The 20,601-nt window shown below is 35.5% G+C and overlaps 2 protein-coding genes across 2 annotated transcripts in view; one reads left to right on the top strand and one right to left on the bottom strand.

The window, feature by feature from the left end:
• Positions 1-13,411, bottom strand: part of LOC149786201 (lambda-crystallin-like) — a 96,822-nt gene extending 83,411 nt beyond the window's left edge. Inside the window, exon 1 of the mRNA XM_089976559.1 lies at positions 13,391-13,411. The gene's annotated coding sequence lies outside the window, so the exon portion shown is untranslated. The remainder of the gene's footprint in view (positions 1-13,390) is intronic.
• The window catches only part of LOC149786200 (N-acetylated-alpha-linked acidic dipeptidase 2-like), a 173,274-nt gene continuing 159,449 nt past the window's right edge, over positions 6,777-20,601 (top strand). Inside the window, exon 1 of the mRNA XM_089976557.1 lies at positions 6,777-7,234. Within this exon, the coding sequence (XP_089832683.1) occupies positions 7,208-7,234 (27 nt within the window). The 5' untranslated portion in view covers positions 6,777-7,207. The remainder of the gene's footprint in view (positions 7,235-20,601) is intronic.

Genomic DNA, 20,601 nt, shown 5'->3' with positions numbered 1-20,601 from the left:
TCACCACCGATTTTATTATTTGAAATAAATTTATGTTTACTTGTACCACATTTTACACGTTTACCTGTAAGTGGACGCTTTTTATTTTTTGTTATTATTGTTGTTAATCCACTTGTGGGGAGTGGTGCTCTACATCGAACACAATATAGATTCATATTATTTATTATATTTCTACAACATGGATGTCATTGATTTCTCAGTGACACGAAAACAAGAGTCAGTCCAACATATCTCAGCATTACAGAATTTCATCGAAATGATAATAATAGGTCCATCTCGGTCCGGTAAAACGCAATTATTACTTAATGTGATAATGAGATGGCTCAAGTGGGACAAGTTATATTTAGTAGCTCCGTCAGTTGATGATCAGAGATGTGACGTTGGACTTAAAATTTTTAATGAAAATGGAAAATTGGTACATGAAGATGGAGATGACATTATTAATTTTATAACTGATATCGATGAAGCACCGTCAGTAGATGAATTAGATGGACTTATGAATAATTTAGTTTTGTATGATGATGTTTTGCTTGACAAACAAACAAATCCAGCAAGAATATTTTCCCGTGGAAGGCATAAAAATACTGATGTGATTTGTGATACTCAGCGATATGTACAAATACCTAAAGTCATCAGAGATAAGTGTAATATTTTAGTTGTGTTTAATGGAGTTGATACACATACTCTACGAAATATTCATCAGACTTGGTGTAGCGTGGATATGGACAAGATTAAGTTCAAACATTTCTTTTCAAAAGTACAATCTGCTTCGCACGGATTTATAACAATAAAGTTACACGATCCCAGAACAAAATATCGTGTAGGTCTTGATAAAATATTTGGTTGATATAACAATGATTTAATTATAGCAGCAGAGAGGGTGCGACCTCAATAAAACGTCCCGCGGTAAACGAAAACACACATACAAATTTAGAAAAACACTAACGACAAAAATAAAGTAACAAAATAAACTAACCCAATTAGAGAAACTCCGGTAAGTTAGAGGCTTCGGTTTGGCGTTATTACGCTTATATTTTCTATTTTTTTCGTATGAGGTCTTATTTTTCAAATATGACGTTTCAGCAAAAGGTATATTCATCCTCTCTGCTGCTTCCATAATTATCACTGTTTTGCGTTATCCGGTCCCTTTCGGAAGAGAAGCGTGGGCCATGTACAGTGTCTCTTATTCATCGGTGATGTGAAACTTGTCGTTGGATTGCTGTGCGTGTTGAATCTTATCGATGACTTTGGAAGGTGTCAGTTCTGCCTGGCTGCTAAACTTGATCCAAACAGGTGATCTCAAACTGTCGTAATAAATAGAGAGTATCAAACGGTTGTCTTCTTTGACTCAACATTGTCGTTTCAGCGTGGTTAACAAAGGATTCCACAAATCGGCGATGAACCCCTCAGTTTTATTCAGCAGTACGTCTGACTTGAAATCTTTAAATTTCACCGTGTACGTGTAGGTCGTGGTTCTAAATTTTCTAGAGGAACATTTATCCGTCTCTCGAATGTGATAATATCTTCAGGGTGATAGTGGTGACTTTTGATGTTGACGTAGGCTCTCTCGAGCTGATTTCTGACGTGGAAGGTGTTGGTTAGGGTTCGCTCATGTCTTCGATTTAAGCGAACACTTCTTTTCATGTGTAAGGCGATACGTCACGTCGCTGCCTCTTACCTTCTTCTTCTCTCTCGCTGATATCGTGCGATCATTTCATTTCGATTGCTGATTCAAAAATGATTGAACCAAGTTCGTTCTCTCACTCTATATATACCCTCTCTACCTCTTGTTGTGACAGTGACTTGGTATATTTCACAAGGGCAAGTGAAAGCGAAACATACAGGAAGCCTGGCTGACTTATGAAAACGACATCGGTGTGTCTTAAACACCTCACGACCCTTCGATTCAAACCCTACCACGAAAAAAGTTGCAAGAAAAAAAAGTTGGTGTCATCAAGAGAGATAGAGACAGTATTGTGCCGTTAGGACGTATACGTACTCTATAAAACCACGCTGCTCGGCAACAGTGTCTCCTTCTCTCTGTCACTTCTACTTTGTCGTTGACCACGATGTCTACCAACCCTGATTTAACATCCGTATTTCTTCATTCGATATTTTATAAAAATGTTAAACCCATTTATAAAAGAACTATCCTTTATCGACAGCAGCGACGACGTATCCTCCTTCTCTAACCACTGTTGCTACACATACAAAGGTGATTTTTCCTAAGACCAAACAAGTATGAGACAGCAAGTAAGATGTGAAGTTGAGTTGATGTATCTAAACAACAACTGTCTATCCCCTATGTTCCACTTCTGTTTGTGATAATAGCATGTGATACTTCACATGTTCTAAAGTGGAAATGTTTACAAGCCGTACAAAAGTTAAAAGTGTCACGAGAAAAATATCTATCCAATTTTTACCATTTTTCAAAACACGCACACACTTGCAAAGTGACCAGACATCTGTACGTCTTTATTTGTGGAGAGCCTACAGACCCGTCCCAGCATATATTGCTGGTTAAGAAATTTAGGAATATCCCCTCATTTGCTTTTAGAAATATCAATGATTTTATGTGCATTTTCCTGTTCCACCCTTTATTAGTACTTAGGTATGTTCCCTAAAAACACAAACAATTTTTTTTAAAAAAAAGAATTTTTAATTGAGTTTTCTCTCTGTTTATAAATTTTTAAAGTTCTTGGTGCATGGCAGATTACATTCGCTTACCTTCTCAAAGTGAGAAGCATTTCTGCACGTGTCATTGTTTTTGTTAAATTCGGGTTTGTTGGTTAGTCATCGTAAATCTTTAATTCTATTTTTTTATATATTTCTTCTTTTAAAATAGAAGATGTAAGATTGTTTATTTTTGTAACGGTATTTATGTTGTTTAGCCTGTTGCAGCGAAAGAAAATATCTGTAGCAAAGTGCTTAAGTTTGTTCAGTTTTCTTATTTCAAGCTCTACAAAAGGTACCACGTTTGTCAATCAATCAATCAATCAATTAAAGGATTTAAGTCGCCTAGGCAACTAGTGCTTTCGCGACTGGTTAAGTCTCGAAGGTCGAGATTTTCATTTGATCGGGACTGTGGGAATGGAGCCACAACAGTCCCGCTTTTATGTGCGAATGTCGCACTTTTTAGTTCATGAACATGTCCGGCCAAGGAAAGGAGGCAAAGGGCCCGTGGGACGCGAAACGCCACAGGAAAGCTGTACGCCCAGAAACGGCAAAGCGCGTAAGATCAAATCAAGTCCAGTTGTACTAGTGGACAGAAATCTATTCTGATGGTGTGTAAGCCACTCGTGTAATTTTCCTAATCCTTTGAGTTGTGTAATTTAATTATTATTTTTAATTAAAGTTGGAATTTGGTGTACATGGTGTACTTTTGATTTTCCGAAATGTTGTCAATCAGCTGGGTGTCAGGCACCCTATACATGTTTGGGTCACTCTGTCTTTACTTTCGGTTTTTACTTTTGATGGTGGTATACAAAGGATCGAGTTAGGGTTGTGGGGATAGAGCTTTTATCGAAAGAGGTCTTCAATAGCCAAAAGAAGAACCTCATATAAATTGGCAATTTGAGAGTCGATGTCCGTTTTCTTCTTTACTCCTCCTTCATTCTGTGTTATCCTCTTTCTTTCTTCTTCGTGCTGTTGTAGTGTTTGGCTGTTTTTTTCTTGCTAGAGTTTGATGTTCTGCTTCGACTCGACTTTCATTGCCATAGATCTTGATGTTTGCGACTGGTCTTTTATCGACACGATTCTTTGTTTAATAACTATATTGAATTTGGAAGGTATATTGTGCCCCTTTTTGTTGTATAAATTAGTATCTTTGGTCTGAGTATCAGTGTTGGATTTACATGTCGTGTTAATAATTGGGGATTGTGTTGTTGTTTATTTAGTTCCGCATTGTGTGTGCGCTTAGGTCACCTTATAGACTTAAGATGGTTGGGGCTAAGAATTTTTTTGTGTTTATTAATATCTTACCACTCTTGTCGTGTGTATCTAGGCCTGATGGCGGGGGTGGGGGGTGGCGGGTGGGGGGGTTGCCACCTCTATAATAATATGTATACATACCAAGTTTGTCTTGCAACTCTAAGTTACGCGGACTTTGTAAGTACAGCTTGCTGTCTTTGTGTTCATTCTAATAATGCTTACCGTATATCTTTGGGTTTTGGAGATCACATTTCTTCTGATGCAAATGCATGCATCAATGGACAGACAGTTTGGGTTATCATCCTTGAGGTTCACTGTACTTTAGCTTCTTTACTTCATACAAACCCAAATTCACTAGTTTGAAGAAAAAAAGTACCACTTGATACTATATCATTTCTCTTTCTACCTATGTCAATGTGTATATGTCAAAAATGTCCAAGTGAGAAAATATCTTTTTTTTTGTCAGTTTCGAAACGCGAACAATAATGGTACAGTTAAGTGTTTGATGTGGCAAAAAGAAACGATACGGAACACAACACAGGATTTTAAGTTCACACTCCAGTCAGTCTGCATTGCAATGGTAAAAACTCAAGAGCCTTGGCAGATAAATGCGTCAGTCGTCAGAAGCAAATTTATTGGCTACACATATTTTCTACCACCTTAGCTTCGAATCACCTTCAGTCGTTCTTCACACAGTGAAAAGATCAGACGTGTTTTCCTCCTGACCACTGCACTACTGTGCCCTGAATTTAGAAGAAAACAAATGCGTCACTCGTTGCAAGTGACTTCATTGGCTAACCGATATTTTCCACCGCCTTAGCTTCTAATCGGTATCAGCTGTTATTTGCACAGACGTGTTTTTCTGTACCTGACCACCAGTCACTTCACAAACAATAAAACTAATGCACAATCGTACCATGGGCGGCTCGTGGAAATTGTCAATCTTATTGCGAAATACATTACGGCATCTTTGGATGTACTATTCTGTGAGAACTTCACATCGACGTTTTTGACAAAATAATTTTAGTAGGCTATGTTTCCAATTCACTCTTGTGATATTTTATAATAGTGGTTTTTTTTCTCCTAAAGGAGTAATTATTTCAATGAGATGTGTGTTTTTTAAATTTCGTAAGAAAAATATACCATAGAACGTAACAGTCGGGATATTTTTAAAAGTAGGAATAACTTTCTCTCTCTCTCTCTCTCCGTCATGGTAAATTTGATTGAAATCATAATGACATTTGTTCCCGTTTGAAGATACCTCTCCAAAAGTGTGACCAGTAGTCATTACTCGACCGAAATGCTGACAAAAACAGTCCAAAGTAATGTATTTCATTTCCATCCCCCCAATGGATAAACATTACATCTTTTCCAAGCTATGCGCAGAATAGGACGACATATCGCTTATCACGAAAACACAGAGGTGGTGACCGGTGTGTATTATTATTTTGAACATAATATTCTGGTGACAATTGCTTCTTTTCAAATGGTAATCATTGCAGTATTTTATTTTCGTCAATCAGACGAAATCGGTATGCCTTTTGGTTCAATACTGGTGACGGAAACCTTAGGTGCGTAGAAATGCCCAACAGCATTGTATATCATACATCGTTGTGTTCCTGCGCCTTAGACCAGGGTTCACAAACTCAAACCACCCTGAGGGTCGCGTGAGGGCATTTTAGATGGCCCAAGGGTGCATCACCTTTGCTATCTCTCATGACACCTTGTGACACCAATCATTTTGAGGGCCACATGATACGGCTTGGCGGGCCGCGTTTTTGAGACCCCTGCCCGAGACACTTCGGTTATATACCAACATCATATACCAGCATATCGTACTGTACCTTTAACCTAGACACTCTGGCGTTAATCTACACCAACATCACATAACAGTATATCGTAATTTAACTATGCCCTAGACACTTCCGTTAGAATATATCCTGGCATCAACAGGACAATGATTAAAGTTTTCATTATTCGTATTTAAAAAATATGAATTGTTATCGTGCACAGCGTTACTGAGATCTGATTTTTCAAATTAAAAAAATTACTTTATGGAGATAATTAAATGTAACAATACTTTTCCTTTTCACTTACGAATTGACTCACAATCTATCGTTTTGTTTTTATATATGGGCATTTATGGCGGAGTACACATAACTGTCCAAATACAAACAAACAAAATTGGGTGGTAAGAGTCATAGAAAACTAGGACTAAAAGTCTATAAAACTATATTCTAACAATCTTTGCTTAACACTGGCGCATTGATGCACAACACAGCAACCACAGACCCTCCTAGTACTAATATTAGTACCCTTACTCGTACCTCGTGGACAGGGTACTAACATGAGCATATACGTGTTAATGGAGCAAGCCGGGTGTGAATCACACCCGGCGCTCTTTTAGCCTAATAATAACACTTTAAACACATTCCTTGCATATATTCCAATAAATAGAGTAGTCCTCTTATTTAATACCGGAAGTATCGAAAATCATTGTAGAAATAGTTGTAAAATCTCTTTTACTTTTTTCAGCCGATATTTTCGTTTAGATCGTCCGCCATGTTATTTCAAATAATGATTACTTCCGTTCTCAGCCTGTTTGTTTGTGTGCCTTATTAGGACATTGACGCCTTATTTGGAAATGTAAACAAATCGTAGTAAAAATTTGGCGCCGTTTGGGTAAGAAAATCTGCGCATTAAAAGTAAATACGGTTTATCGGCAACTTTGAAATTCAACCAAGAAGCGATTATTCGCACTTGATTGATGATAATAAAGCGTAGAATATCCAAAATATGTTCTGGCAAGCCTTACCTAGAAAAGGGGTCACGGTGAGAGTCTCGCGTTGTCTGTCATGGTGGACAGGATAAGGTTAGAGTAACCATGCCAATTTATTTTATCGTGTAAGGGCTTAATGAAGTCAAAATAAGCCAAACTTCTTTCACAACATGATTATACTTATGTAGTTGATTTCTACACTGTTTGTTTTTCTGACTTTAGTGATGATTTTTTTTGCTCCATTACATGATATGGGATCAGTTCGTAGCCTCAACCACAACAAATCAAGTTGAGGCTACGACATCGTAGCTAAGACCCTCCATATCTCGGAAGGAATTTGGGCGAGTGTAGGATTCGAGGAACTATCGTTCATTGTATTAAAACGCATTCAAATTTATTTTGTTCCGGTACCTGTGCTCGGTTCGTGGTATTAACTTATTTTGGTGGTACAGGGCAAATCGGACAAGGCAGCGGAAGGGAACTTCAGAAACAGAAACGATGGCAGAATATCAGTTATTGAATGAGGCTAGTAATTATTTTATTTTCTTTTTCAATTGCATATGTCATTTCAGCTCCACATTACAAGACAAACTGAATTAGCTTCATGTACTTGAATGTCACCGACTGCCCCCCCCCCCCTTCCCTGTACATACGCGTGAATCATTGTCTTTTTTGTTGTTTTTGATAAATTTAAATTCTGATCTTAAACAATTGACCAACGTCACCTTTACCAGTCTTTGTGGCTCAGATGTGGAAATACATTTTTGAAGGCAATATGGCTTTGTTATTGGGATTAGTGTACGATTTCAGGACCTAATTGTTACAGTGTAAAATTACATGTTGTACCGGTTTAGCTGCGTAGTTGTTTCGCAGACGACTGTTTCACTTCCTGTGATAGCCAATTTAAGTCGCGATAAGATAAGATTTGTCAACATGATTTAGAACAGCAGTTAAACAGTCTCTTTTTATCGACATTTCAAAACGATCGAATAAGACATTAAAACAAGCATGATTGGCAAGACATACAAACACAGCATAATGCAGCTGAAAAGATAAACACGGCGCATAATATAAACACAAGCAAACAAAGCATTTTAAAAGGCAATACTTAAAACTGAATTTAGTATTTTGATACGTTAAAACCGAAAGTTAGGATAGTTTACAAAAAAAAAGAAAAAAAAAGATGCTATTACAGAGAATTGTAATATGGGTAAAAATAGAAATTTATATTAAATGCAGAGCCACCTGTTTAGGACTATAAAAACGCATGTTGGGATGGAGATGACTGAAAACGAAAGCGAACAACATGGCGTTTGATAGTACATAAGACTAGGACAGATAAAACGAAACGGTAAGACAGATATCAGCTGTCATCATCTCGGCATGGGGAGTTGGTAGTCGGTGGGTTATGTGTATTGTTTGCAGATATTGAATTTACATTTTTTGCCATTCCAGTAAAGAATTAATAATCTAAATGAATTACGATTTGACTGTTCTCTAAAATAGTATGACAGCTGCATGTCGAAAAGATTTGTTGCAAAATGTTGAGCTTTTAATTCTTAGGATATCTAAAATAATTGAATATCTAGAAATGTATTTATTGTGTTTAAACATGTCAAATCATCCAAACATTTGGGAGCATTTTTATTCAGAATTGCAAAAGTCCTTATAGCCATAGCCAGAAGTCTGTGCACCTCAGGGTTGTCATTTTTGCCATAAATCAGAGTTTATGGTAACTGCTAGTGTAATCATCATACACAAATCTCAGAGAATGCTTTCATATTTTTTAAATATTTTTTTACTGTTGATGTCACAGCAGAAATGCAGGCTAGTGATAGAAGTTGAAGTTATAAAGGATCATTGTATGTAAGATTGTCAGTTTGCTTAGTTTCAAGGCAGATAGTTGTCTTGAGTCTCGTTTAATTCTGACCAAAACATTTCAAGACAGTTGTCTTGAGTCTTGGTTATTTCAGACCAATACATTTCAAGACAGTTGTCCCAAGTCTTGGTTAATTCAGACCAATACATTTCAAGACAGATAGTTGTCTCGAGTCTTGGTTAGTTCAGACCAATACATTTCAAGACAGATAGTTGTCTCGAGTCTTTGTTAATTCAGACCAATACATTTCAAGACAGATAGTTGTCTCAAGTCTTGGTTAATTCAGACCAATACATTTCAAGACAGATAGTTGTCTCAAGTCTTGGTTAATTCAGACCAATACATTTCAAGACAGATAGTTGTCTCGAGTCTTGGTTAGTTCAGACCAATACATTTCAAGACAGTTGTCTTGAGTCTTGGTTAATTCAGACCAATACATTTCAAGACAGATAGTTGTCTCGAGTCTTGGTTAGTTCAGACCAATACATTTCAAGACAGTTGTCTTGAGTCTTGGTTAATTCAGACCAATACATTTCAAGACAGATAGTTGTCTTGAGTCTTGGTTAATTCAGACCAATGCAAGACATACAGTTGTCTCGAGTCTTAGTTAATTCAGACCAATACATTTCAAGACAGATAGTTGTCTTGAGTCTTGGTTAGTTCAGACCAATACATTTCAAGACAGATAGTTGTCTCGAGTCTTTGTTAATTCAGACCAATACATTTCAAGACAGATAGTTGTCGAGTCTTGTTTAATTCAGACCAATACATTTCAAGACAGATAGTTGTCTTGAGTCTTGGTTAATTCAGACCAATACAAGACAGATAGTTATTTAGAGTCTTGGTTAATTCAGAAAAATACATTTCAAGACAGATAGTTGTCTCGAGTCTTTGTTAATTCAGACCAATACATTTCAAGACAGATAGTTGTCTTGAGTCTTGGTTAATTCAGACCAATACATTTCAAGACTGATAGTTGCCTCGAGTCTTGGTTAATTCAGACCAATACAAGACAGATAGTTATTTTGAGTCTTGGTTAATTCAGACCAGTACATTTCAAGACAGATAGTTGTCTTGAGTCTTGGTTAATTCAGACCAATACATTTCAAGACAGATAGTTGTCTCGAGTTTTTGTTAATTCAGACCAATACATTTCAAGACAGTTGTCTCGGGTCTTGGTTAATTCAGACCAATACATTTCAAGACAGATAGTTGTCTCGAGTCTTTGTTAATTCAGACCAATACATTTCAAGACAGATAGTTGTCTCGAGTCTTGTTTAATTCAGACCGATACAAGACATATAGTTGTCTCGAGTCTTGGTTAGTTCAGACCAATACATTTCAAGACAGATAGTTGCCTCGAGTCTTGGTTAATTCAGACCAATACATTTCAAGACAGATAGTTGCCTCGAGTCTTGGTTAATTCAGACCAATACATTTCAAGACAGATAGTTGCCTCGAGTCTTGTTTAATTCAGACCAATACAAGACATATAGTTGTCTCGAGTCTTGGTTAGTTCAGACCATTACATTTCAAGACAGATTGTTGCCTTGAGTCTTGGTTAATTCAGTCCAATACATTTCAAGACAGATAGTTGCCTCGAGTCTTGGTTCATTCAGACCAATACATTTCAAGACAGATAGTTGCCTCGAGTCTTGTTTAATTCAGACCAGTATGTTTCAAGACAGATAGTTGCCTCGAGTCTTGTTTAATTCTTACCAATACATTTCAAGACAGATAGTTGCCTCGAGTCTTGTTTAATTCTTACCAATATGTTTCAAGACAGATAGTTGTCTCGAAGCTTTGCTACGAAGATTTTGACATGCAAATTGTATAGCAGTTGATAGTCAAGGCAATTCATAGCAGTTTAACAATTTCTTCACAGTTTGATGGCACTGCTTATGTTTAGTACAGGCTTCATACTAAAGATCTTTATTACTACCACTAGTGCATGAAACTTTTCAGAGATGGCTTGTATTTTGTTTACAGTGTACCGGACATTCAGAATGTTGGATTCTGTTTTAAGTGTGTTAATCGAAGAGTCAAAATCCGGTAAGGAATAGGACAAGGCTTTATCATTGGTATGGTTATATAAAGAGCCATGTGTAATAATATAGAAGATATCATTGATGATAATAAAACAGAAGATATCATTGATAATAATAAAATAGAAGATATCATTGATAATAATAAAATAGAAGATATCATTGATAATAACATTAAAATGTAATGGTCCAAGGAATGATTCCAGAGGAACCCCTTTTTGAATTTCTGTCAAGTTACTCAAGACACGCATCTTAATTTGATGCTTTTGATGTGACAGATATGCTTAGTAATAGATGTACTGAACCATCTAACATATCATAAGCCCTTGCAAAGGTGAATATCTTGAGGTAGATAGTTAAAGGCCTTGGATAAATCCCATCAGGACTGCTGCTACATTTTTGCTTTCATCACTAGCCTTCCTCCAATATTCAAGTAAACTGTAAACATACTCCATGTAGATCCTAAATAGTAGATTGCACCAGAATCGAGAGGAAAATTTCATATGTATTGAAAATGAAGGGGCTAATGTAGTTAACTATATGATTGCTTCAACCTGCGTCTTTAAATATTGTTCAGATTTTGAAATTGACACACGGAGTGAAACTGTGCACAAGCCAGTTATATGTGAGTTCACTTTTCCACTTGCCAACACTAGAAACAAGCGCATATTGGAGGAAAAGTATACTGTTCAAACTTTTGACAGGTACAGAAGGAATAAAAAAAAGACTAACGAATTTATTAATTTATTCCACTGTAAACATTCTGAATTTGGATATAATTTTAATCATTCTTTATCCCGTGGGATTGAAGAAGCTATGCAATGTATCATTGATATATATCACAAGTCAGCCTGATGTGTGTTGTTTCAGTGTAACAAAGAAAGCACAACCTTTTTGGTGCGATAAACAATGTAATCCTTTAAAAAAAGCACATTCTTTCTATAAATATAACTTAACAGTTCCATTCAAAATCTGACAGATTACAAAATGAGTTGAAATAGATTCAAAAATGTGATTTGCATTAAAATAGAAAATTATAAGTATGAAAAGAAAAAGGAATTAATAGAGTCAAGGTCCAATGTCTTTGGGTGCTGATCAAACAAGCACATGTGCACAAAGTATGCAGTTAATTGGTACAGTCTCATGTCATCGGTGCATTTGGTTTTCCAGATCATTACTGTATTGTATTGAATCAGAAATTAACCACTGTTTTAATTTTATGACTGTATCTTTATTACATAAGAAACATTTGATATTATTGCATTCATATATGCCGATGTCATTGCAAACTGTGCTGATACAGTCGGATCTTTGCACTGGCAAATTAATATTGTGGAGACATTTTGTGAAAACAGTGGAATGTGTGTTACGTTAGCTTCTTTTCATATAATGTAATGGTTTTCTCTGTGGGTATGAATGTTTTATTGGTGCATGTTTGTCTAGACCATTTAAGAGTACTTTTTCAGAGTTAACATAGAACAAGGTAAAGTGAATATCATTGTATTTATACTGAGGGTATTAACACTGGTCATACTCTGACAATAAGCAGATAATCTATACCAAAGTTGGTCTAAAAATAGAAAACAAAACCCAAATGCATTTTTAAGAATCTCAAGCTGCCTGTAGATGATTTCAGTCATGGAGCTCTACATGAAGACATGTTTCCAAATGTACTTAGTGAAACTTGCCAAAAAAATATGCAAGTACAGAGTTGTTGGGCATCTATGTGATATATAGTCTAAATAAAAATTGTGTTACATGCTATCTAATGCACATGTGATTATGTGGTTATTATTCAAATAGAAAGTACAGTCTAAACATACATTTCATTTTCTTCATGTCATTTATTTAAATACATGGAATGAAACTTCTCAGAATATCATGAGAGTTTATGAAATAACATTTGCTGAAAAAGTTGATTGAGGGTTTACAGACCCACAGTATAATAAGATAAATGAGACTAATTGTAGAATTGTGCTCAGAGAACATTTTTTGTTTGATAAAATATAGACTTTTGTGATAAAATACAGATCTTTTGGAATAAAATAGAGATTTTTGTGATAAACTACAGATCTTTTGGAATAAAATATAGATTTTTGTGATATAGTACAGATCTTTTGCAATAAAATATAGATATTTTTGATAAAATAGAGATCTTTTGCAATAAAATATTGATATTTTTTATAAAATACAGATACCACAAAAGTTAACTCCATGCCTCCTTATCATTTAAAATAGTTTGAAACGCATTTAGGTTGTAAGCATAAATTTATGAAAATGTAATCATGTTACATCATGCAGCAATCCTGATAAGACTGTACTTTGGATTGTAATTATCATTACTTGTAAAAAAAAGATCATCTTAATTATACTTGTTACCTAGAAATTTAGTAATAAGTTACAGGTGATTAGATTGGATTTATTTTTATGGTTTGATGGCACTTTTAACTTTTGTTAGATATATCAAAGAGAGCAAATTGGAACCATTTGCCTGTGCCATGGACACAACAAGGCAGCTGACAAGGGCTGGTTTGGATGGGCATCAAACTTTTAACCCTTGGATTATGAGTCTGATGCTCTCCCAGCTGAGCAATCATGACTTCCTACACATGATTACACTGGCTGATTATGTTTACCCCATATCTTATCAGTACCATGCATTTAGTGGACTGAATGCACTTCATAACATCCAATTTAAGATATGGGTTATTTGAGTCATGCTTTTACTTGGATTGTTTGCAGCTAGTTGACTCTTACCTTTGTAATCGCTTTGCACAAAAAATGAATACTGTGTCCATCCTGAGAAACACCCCTCTTTTTTCCCCATAGCAGGTGACCGTAAGAAATAGTTCATAAGCCTTTGAGCATGCTATTTTTTGTCAACTGACAAGAGCTGGTTTGCTGGTTGTAAGTGCTACGTCAGATATTCATTATCATAACAGTTTTATCTCGCCTCTATACTACCCCAGGTATCAGCAGGTGCACAGTACAAAACAATATGTGTATGTTTAGCCTTTCCTCCTAGGTCCTGGGCTGTAGTTAGGAGTGGGTTTCTTTGCACCCATCCACTGGGGAGGGGTTATAAATAATGTTATATCTCTGGGCAGAAAACTAAATAATAAGACAAGATAAAACCCAACATTCAAGTTTCCAAAATATAAATTTATTTCCTTAAAATATAAAAATCAAACAAAGTGAAAGAATTAAACAGTGAATGAAATCCTTGAATATTATCCCAAATTGCACATTAATCCAGAAACTATCCAAAGGTATTCCAAATGAAGGTTCTAATGTGCTAATGTGCTAGCACCGCAGTTCTGAATTCAAATGTTTTTACTTCAAGGTAAAAGCATGATATCACTAAAGTCCTTGAAAGTTTCACATAATCACTGAATTATTGAAACATTCATGACTTTGAATAATTGCACATGATCCCCAAGGTACTGTTAGTTATAGAATAATTTTTTTCCCTTGGCTATACCAATGAAAAATTATAATCACAACATCACAGTTCACTCTTACGACTCTTAAAAAAGCTTCAACTAACAGAAGAATCCTAACTTGGTGCTTTTATATAGCCTCTATGTGTGCACCAAAATCAACAAAATCTGAGTCACCAACATTTAAATCATTAAACTGTGAAATACTTAACAGTCGTGTTCTGACCTTCTCATAATTTTGAGGTAATCAACAACTAGGGCACGCATGATACACCGGTGGCTTTGAAATGCACTCCAAGTATTTTTGATCATTTCATGACCTCCAGTCTAATTGATGTGTGGTGTACTTGAACAAAATAGTTGTTAACTTGACTTTGTCAATCAGCCTTGATTTATGAATGAAGTTATACCTGTATTGTACATGTACTTTTCCTTCAACAAAAGCCAGTCACTGAATCTGAAGAATTAAAATATAAATGTCATTAACTCAAATGATTTAAATAAAACTGTATTAAAAATTGATATGTAGTGCAGATATTCATAACAATAACAATAGTTGATCTTTCAGGGCGAAGCGGTTGCATTTAGCTCTTTTTTTGTGTGCACATTCAGTTGTATACCCTGTTAATATATATCTATTTTGTCCAATGATTGTAAGCTGTAAGCAAGATTTTTACATAGCTAACTTTTGTCTATGATTGTAAGTTGTACCGTCAAAGAAAGTGTTTACATGCATTTGAATTCAAGGTCTGTCATGTTTTTAAGTAGACTGAAATTTTCGGTTGGAATGATTCACATTTTATGTCATGGGTCAAGTGAAAAGGTGCATAAATAGGGATTTGATATTCAACTTTTGGAATTTCTAAACACTACTTTATTTTGTGAACTCATTCAAAGTAATTATGAATTGCATCATTTCTTATATCAGGTCATATAAAACTTTTGGAATTATTTCCGGACGTTCAATATTTTTTGACTTGTGACAGGACATTTGGGATTATTTGGGATTCAATCCAAATACACTTAGTGTCTCTTAAATTTTCACTTTGTATTGTTGAGAAATAAATTGCTTGTTGATTTAACCTAAATTGTTGGTTTTACTTTCATTCTGTTATTCACTGTAAGACCTAGAATCATAACAACATTTATGTTTGGAATCAGGAAACTTAGTGAGGGGATGCTTCTTGATGAGGGTTACTCTCATCACACAAGTTGTTCATTGTGAGACATGTTTCTTGCTTGGATTCGGCACTAAATAATCTACTTGTGTTGCTATGCAGTAAAATAGCAAATGAAACCATTCTTATGTATTGTTCATACTAGAATAATCAAACTAAGTTCTGTGTATCTCTATTGGCTAGGGCATAACCGACTTTTGATCCGGAAATCGGATTCCACCGGATAGTATGAACTTCCGATTAATCGGAGTCGGACAAGGCAGGAACGACCGATTCGGATAATAAAAATAATAAAGTTGAATTTCTATAGCACCGTGTCTAACACTGCGTGTCATTCGATAGTGCGTTAATAAAGTTAAATAAGAAGTCAGAAAAGTCCAATATGGTCAACACAACGGGGTGAAATGATAATACTTGAGTTAGACCGAAAGATTTAAATTTATTAAAATATATAATACAGTCCTACCCGTTTATGTCAACATCCTCAATAATGAAGGCATAATATTGAATACATTGACACATGCTAATGAGGTATTAAAAGAAAATGATTCCGCAAGAGGCCAACTTTATAGGACCAAACAAAAGCCTGTTTTATTTTTATTTGACCGCGACATTAAAGCATGGCGGCAAGATCAACTAATTGTTGAATAAAGTACAGGATGGAACTGGCCGCTTGCCGACATAAATGATTAAGGCGGGAAAATAAAAGCCTGGCGGCAAGATCAACTAATTGTTGAACAAAGAATGGGTCGGAACTGGCAAAAAAATAAAAAATTTCATGGATTCTTTGTGGCTTTGAACATCGTTGCATTTTGCTATAGTCCTGCCATATCCTTCCCCTTGTGACATCGGTGTGATATGCAAAACGTGTGTAACACGGTTTAAAAAGTTAACTTGAAAAACCTTTTAATTTAGCATTTCCGATTAATTGAATCGTATCCGGAATCGGAAAAATTTCATGCCCAAAATCCGGAATTGGAAATCAGTAGAAAAATGCTAATCAGTTATGCCCTACTATTGGCACCATAGTTACAATAAAATGTTACTATGTCTTACTATACATATTACATTTGACTGCTTTAGGTTGTTTTTGCAGTTAGCTCATAACCCAAATGAGTTTTGCACTCTGTATATGGCCTGTTACATCTACTTCGACACTTTGTTTGTGGATCACTGAGAAACTTGGTACGTAATATGGTCTTCATGTAAAAGAGATGCACATATTGACAAATTTCTGTGCTCCCATGGTTTTGTAAGAGTAATTTCCCCTTTCATAACAGGCAGATGGATGCAATATGTCACAGAATTTTGCCATTTTTGTGTGAATTGCTGTGAAACGTATTACTTACCTTTACCCTTATTTGTGCATCAGAGACCGCCAAATATTTAATTTGACTCTCACTTCTGATACCAGTTTCTTTATTTTCTTAAATCTGACCTCCAGTTCAGACACCAAGGGTATTTTGGACTCGCTGTTTTGTACCTTTGTACCTTTGAGGAAATACTGCTTTGTACTTATAATTATCATCATCATCAGATATGCAGATCATAAATTGCACCTGCAATACTTTTAGTAGAGTTTTGCCATTTTTTCACTATTGACTCATCCCCATCATGGGGTGGGGATGGGGAGAAGCTATTCATCACCATACATCTTGTATGCAGTAATTGTCATTAAATTTGTTTTATGCAACCAGCTGAATCCCCCTCCCCCATCAGCAAACAGTGAATAAATGCTGATTGTTGCCAAGGGATATGTAAAGCATGCATACTTGTGGGCACAAAAAGAGAAAGTGAAACAAGAATGGATGCCGAAAACAAGAATGAATACTGTAGGCATTTTTTATATATAAAGTAGCAGGGTCTACACAGAAACTTTTTTGCAAGATTAACTCATAATTTCTAAAACATTATGCAGAAAAATCAGCAGAATGCTTGAGAAGCCACCCATAATTTTTTTAAGTCTTAAAATTTATTTAGTCAGACAATTCTCACCTTTTTTCAGTGGAGGGTGGGATCTTCACGTGATAATTTTCAGTTCTAGAATAGGTCCTGCAGTAGATGTTTCAAGATTGCCTTGATATATTTTAGAGACCACCTGGAATAGTAGTATGAAAGCCAGTATTGCATTTGAAAATGTACAAGTTTTAGTTATTAAGTAGGATGCTTCCTAGTCATTCCAGTAACTCTGTCCTCCTTGAACAAAGTATTGATGCAATTTTATCTGAAAATATTTGACTATAATATCCAATAGACAAGTGAGACAAGTTTATATTTTTTACATACAGTGTTAAAATAATTGTGCTTAAAATATTGCCAGATGTGTAAAGAAGAAAACACTGATTGTAATACTAGTAATAGAGCAAAACAGTGAGTTGCAGTTACATACCTGAGGTCTGCTTCTCTGAGTACATCCACTCATCAGGTTTGATCGGTGCACTCTCCTTATAAAGGGGATCACATTACAGTGTAACTGTAGAATGTTCAAATGCCGTGCAGTCACATGGTCATCAGCCTCCTTGCCATTTCATTGTAACCATAGAATGTTTATACAATTTTTGTTTCTTATATATGCACCTACTGTACTCTCCTTATAAAGGGGATCGCATTACAGTGTAACTAGAATGTTCAAATTCCGTGCAGTCACATGGTCATAAACCTTGCCATTTCAGTGTAACCATAGAATGTTTATACATGTTTTGTTTCTTACATATGCACCTACTGTACTTTGCACACTACTTTGTCACATATATGCATAGCTTTTAATTCATATTACTTGGTCACATGTATGCAAAGCTTAACTGCATGATTAAAGTGATATGTGTATTTAATTTGTTTTGTGGGTTTGACCCTTGTCCATGATTGAAGGTAGAGTTTTGGCCTACTTGACTTTTGTCATTTTTTAAACATGCTTACATGGATTTGAGTTCAAGACCTGGGCTTTTCCCTGGAAAATTGTATTGTGTCCTAGGTCAAGTGAAATTGGCATATATACAGTGAGGTAAACAATTCTTCATTCCTCTTTTTATGAGTCTTTGGGAATCTTTGATAAGAGTTTAAAGTTGTTTTCCTATGTAATTTGAGGGAAATTATATATATAAATTGTTTTTTTTAATTACAGAATTGCTTATTGATGTTTTGAACTAAAACACTACTTTGGAATTATTGAGGACTCATTCAAAGACATTCTGGGCTATATCATTATGATACTTTAAGACATTGAAGACCTATGGAATTCATTTGGAGCATTCATTATGTTTGGACTTACGATAGAACATTGAGGATTATTTGGGATTTAATTCACAATACTCTAAGTTTCTCATAAATTTAGAGTTTGTAACTTAGATAGATTATTTATTGATTTTACTAAGCTTGTTGGCTTTGTTTTATTAATGTTACATAGTTAAGACCATAGTCATAACAGAAATTGGGGTCCATTGCAGAATCTGAATTTAAAACATTTCAGAGATATTAAATATTGTCCTTAAAATTTAAATTGATTTACCTTTGGAATTTTCATTGTCCCAGGTAAAGGTTTTATTTCACATATGGGATAAATCTTTTGTGAAACCAGCAAGCATTCACAGTGTTATCTAAAGTGGAGAACTTTGTGTTAAATCCTACCCAGGAAGGGTTAGAGTCTTTGAAAAAGGACATGTAGCTTTAGCTTGCCAGACATTATGATCTTTCTGGAGCAAAAGCATCTTCAACAAAACAGGAGATAAAAAATATTTTGATTTAGTATTTGGTGGTAGGGAAATTTTGGGATGTTAGTGCTTTGGGTTTGATTATCAGGTCTTTATATGTTTTTGATGAGATACAGTTAAAAACCAGATGGAATTGGAATTCAGAGAGCCTGTATGTATTGTATGCTTGAAAAAGTTGATCTGGATTTTATGGTTAAGCACAAGTGGGTACAATTTATTCTGTCTCAGAAATTTGACTCCTTGGATTTCTCGTTGATTCAGTCAATTAAGATCCTTATCTTGTGGATGAAATAGTTTGCAAAAAAAACCTAAAAATTAAAAATAAATTAATAATAATAATAATAATAATAATAAATAATTTTTTATTTTATTCATCTTTAAGAGCGCCTCTTAAGCAACCATTATAGGTTTGGCATTCAAGACAGCAGCGCTTTTATTGAGTATAATTCGCTATGATGGGATTGAACACATGTATCCCAAGATATGATGGTGATCAAAGAGAGGTTACTATTTAATATAAGATGCACCCAGTATTGTATATACTCTGACTCAGGATGTTTGGTATGACTGGTGGTTTTATATGGTAGCTATTTATTCTTTTGTATAGTGTTTTGCATGAAAGGCTAGATGGTTTACACCACAGTGAGAAAAAAAACCCACATTGGTAGAGCAGCAGAGGGGGCGAATCGGACATTTTGTCCAATCGTCATTTGGCTTAATTAATACCTTCTGCACTCAGCGGATCCAGCGTCGTCAGCGCCTGGTAAAAAAAAATGACGTCGTCGTCGGGGGGTAAATCGAACGTCATTTAGTTTAATGTACTTTCTGCGCCCCGATCCCAGTGTCGTCAGCGTCCGGTAAAAAAGCGCGATGACCGCGTTGATGTCATCGCCCCCTCTGCTGCTAAGTGGCTATTTACAATGAAAATTATTTACAACTAACCGAATATTTGGTCAAGTCCAATACGATATTGTGTCCGAGGATCATGTAAATTTATCGTTACAAATCCATGTGGGGTCGACTGAGCATGACTAAAAAAGTTTCGAAAAACATTAAAGTCCATGTCACCGCCGCACCATGTTTGCCAAATATTTCGTAGCGTGTGTGTATCAACGCCGTTGAACACAGCAAGAATATTACAGTTGTCTCTGATTACTTTTGGAATCTGAGTGTATCGTTGAGTGACATATATCACGTCAGTGTTTTTATGCCTGCCTCTGGAAAATATCCTAGCTGGGTTTTTTTGATTGTCTAACATAACATCATCGTACACGACTAAATTGTTAACGTCGCCATCAATATCATCAATACCTGGTGCATCATTGATATCTGTAATAAACTCAATAACATTTTTTTCAGCGATTGCTGATGCATTCTCGTTAAAATCTTTCAACACCTCGTAGCATCGTTGATCATCTACGCTAGGGGCGATTAAATACAACTTGTCCCACTTCATCCATCTCATTATTAAATTAAGTAACAATTGCGTCTTGCCGGATCCAGATGGTCCGATGATAATCATCCGGATCGAGTTTGGTAACGCTGCAACATGCTTAACTGGTTCTCTTGTTTTAGTCGCCGAAAAATCAATTATATTCATATCTCTGTACATAAATTATGGATCTATATTGTGTGAAGTGTAG

This window comes from Sinohyriopsis cumingii, chromosome 12, assembly GCF_028554795.1.
Source record: "Sinohyriopsis cumingii isolate HCF-2022 chromosome 12, ASM2855479v2, whole genome shotgun sequence".
Classification (NCBI taxonomy): Eukaryota; Metazoa; Mollusca; class Bivalvia; order Unionida; family Unionidae; genus Sinohyriopsis; species Sinohyriopsis cumingii.
Note: the sequence above shows the minus strand (reverse complement) of the source record. Positions and strands in the feature narration are given on the sequence as shown.